Source organism: Solanum dulcamara, chromosome 4 (genome assembly GCF_947179165.1).
Source record: "Solanum dulcamara chromosome 4, daSolDulc1.2, whole genome shotgun sequence".
Classification (NCBI taxonomy): domain Eukaryota; kingdom Viridiplantae; phylum Streptophyta; class Magnoliopsida; order Solanales; family Solanaceae; genus Solanum; species Solanum dulcamara.
The window spans coordinates 17,025,334-17,028,054 of NC_077240.1; the positions used below are offsets into that span (position 1 = coordinate 17,025,334).

Sequence of the window (2,721 nt, forward strand, 5' to 3'; positions counted from 1 at the left end):
TAATTATAACTATTATCAATATCATAACCAAAGAAATTAGATTTGTTATGCAAAAAATGTGTTCTAAATATCATAATGAATAATAATAGGTAAATCTAGTAGACATACATACTTATTCAAAAGTATAATAAGTTTGAGATGAGTTTTTTTTCTTTTGGGTGTAATATGTAAATCATCTTAAAGATCCAAAATACAATTCAAAATAAACAAAGGATCTCAGTGCAAATAAAGAACCTATATATTACGAAAACCCTAACCACGACTCAGTTTGTCATTTTACAGTTTTCGCTGCTAATCAGAGCCAACCGGAGCGCGGCAGCCATCGTCACACCGCCAAACTGCCACCATGGGTCGTATGCACAGTCGAGGGTTCGTCCACTATTTCTTCCTCTTTATATTTATTCATTCTACATTTGTACTGATAATTTTTAATCCTTTTTTTGTTGCTCAGTAAGGGTATTTCAGCTTCAGCTCTTCCATACAAGAGGACTCCACCAAGTTGGCTGAAAATCTCTGCTCCTGATGTAAGGAATTTCTTGCTTATTAGTTCCTTTATTTTGTCTTGTTTATATCACATTTATAATTATTTGAAAGATAAGAAAAATGTAGTGATTTGCAGCGATGCCTTGTTTGAATTCTAAAATTTCTTTTATTGATCGCCACCACAAAGGTAGAATACCTGTATAGAAAAAATATTCATATTGCTGATAGTGATTAATTAATTAATACATGTTTAAAGAATTCTGTAAATTTTGAATATATTAAATGATTAATATATGTTTGTATGTCTGATGATTTTGTTTGGACCTCGTGCATCTTTAGCTTTGAGCCTGCCAGCGGAATTTAACTACATTTGCCTTTTCTTTTTCAAGCTCTATTTTTTACATCTTCTCACATATGCCCTTAAAGAAAGACAATGTGGCTGTACCTTGTTTTGGGGATTGTTTTTTCGAAGGATGCCTGTTTTACGCGGCACAGTATATTTCACTTATTTGACTGCTTAAGAGATTGGTTTTTGGAGTTACCTTTCTGCTTTTGTTATGCTCCATTGAATGTGATCCAGTCATTCAGTTTTCTATAGTGACAGTACTATTTTTTTGCTCCAGGTTGAGGATAACATCTGCAAGTTCGCTAAAAAGGGTTTGACACCTTCTCAAATTGGTGTTATTCTTCGTGATTCTCATGGGATTGCTCAGGTGAAGAGTGTTACTGGTAGCAAGATTCTCAGAATTTTGAAGGCTCATGGTACTTGTTTGTCTTTTTGTGTATTTAAGTTGCTCATTTGATGTTACATTAATAAAAGAATGCTTGTGTGACAACTTATTGGTGTTTCCAATTAGGACTTGCTCCTGAGATTCCTGAGGATCTCTACCACCTTATCAAGAAAGCAGTGGCAATCAGGAAGCATCTTGAGAGGAACAGGAAAGACAAGGACTCCAAGTTTAGATTGATTCTTGTTGAGAGCAGGATTCATCGACTTGCTCGCTACTATAAGAAAACAAAGAAGCTTCCACCAGTTTGGAAGTAGTAAGTTCATTCTTTCTTACTTGGTGGTGAACTGCTTCTGATTTAATCATCTAGAAAACATTTCATTTTGGTTTTGCATGTCTTATAAGTTCATTCTTGCATATTTTACTTGGTGGTGAACTGCTTCTGATTTTATCATCTAGAACACATTTCGTTTTGGTTTTGCATGTGCTATATGTGTGCAAGTTGAAATGTTGTTTTGAAATAACTTATTTACACAGGCATGTTAAGTAATAGTCCTGGAGACATTCCGTGGTTTCCACCCAACGTGTTATGTAAGTATATGGAATGAACTGGTGGATGAAGTCTATTTGAGTCTTCATATGTTCCATTGAATATATTGGAAATTACTTTATTCATCCCTTACTCTGGCTGCTATATTGGCTTGATGTCTTCATATTGTTCCATTGAATTTATTGGAAATTACTTTATTCATCCCTTACTCTGGCTGCTATATTGGCTTGATGTGCAAAATGACTAAACATTGCGCTCAGATATTTTTATGGTCACTAGTGAGGTGCACTCATAAATTTTATCTAACTTGTAGCAGACAATATTTTCCTTATTGGCTTGCCCCAACTTTAGTGCTTTTTCATGCATCCTTCCACCCTTTTTTCGTTTAAGTCTACATAATATAGTGAATTGCAGTTCTAAGGTCAATTTTTGCCTTGCAGCGAGTCTACCACCGCCAGTACTCTTGTGGCTTAGAGAATATCATGGATCGGGATTACTAGTATCTTGGCCAAGTGACTCAAGTCCCATCTTCAAAATTAATGGACCAAGTTGTTTTTGTATGGCCGAGTTGTTTGAATTGAACAAATTTTGTTTTCTGAGAGATGATAAGGGAAACATTTCTTGCGTTTAGTTGGCATCCAATTCTCTTATTGCTACTTATGGTGCATTTACGTTTAGATGCTGTTTTTCAGTTTGTCTTGTCAAAGTTTTGGAAATTGGCTACATAGTAATACTGTCACATCCGACTAATCGATTGAATTGCTCAAACATTGAATTGAATTGGATTTGTGCTTTCCTTGGAGCGAGATGATCGGTTGCTCTTGGCAAATGAAGCCATACAAAGTTTGAATTGTTCATTGTCATTCGAATTAGTATGATGTTTGGATTCTCTCTCGCATGTGGTATTTGAAATTTGTTAGCTCGACTGAATTTGCATCAGCATTTTTACCTGTTCTGTCA

The 2,721-nt window shown here is 35.1% G+C and overlaps 1 protein-coding gene across 1 annotated transcript; it reads left to right on the forward strand.

Moving 5' to 3' along the window:
- Nucleotides 1-252: 252 nt before the first annotated feature.
- On the forward strand, nucleotides 253-2,484 carry LOC129886688 (40S ribosomal protein S13). The gene is made up of 5 exons (XM_055961480.1): nucleotides 253-369; nucleotides 452-524; nucleotides 1,107-1,245; nucleotides 1,341-1,527; nucleotides 2,202-2,484. The coding sequence occupies exons 1-5, from the start codon at nucleotides 347-349 to the stop codon at nucleotides 2,233-2,235; spliced, it is 456 nt and encodes a 151-aa protein (XP_055817455.1). The 5' UTR covers nucleotides 253-346; the 3' UTR covers nucleotides 2,236-2,484.
- Nucleotides 2,485-2,721: the final 237 nt, after the last annotated feature.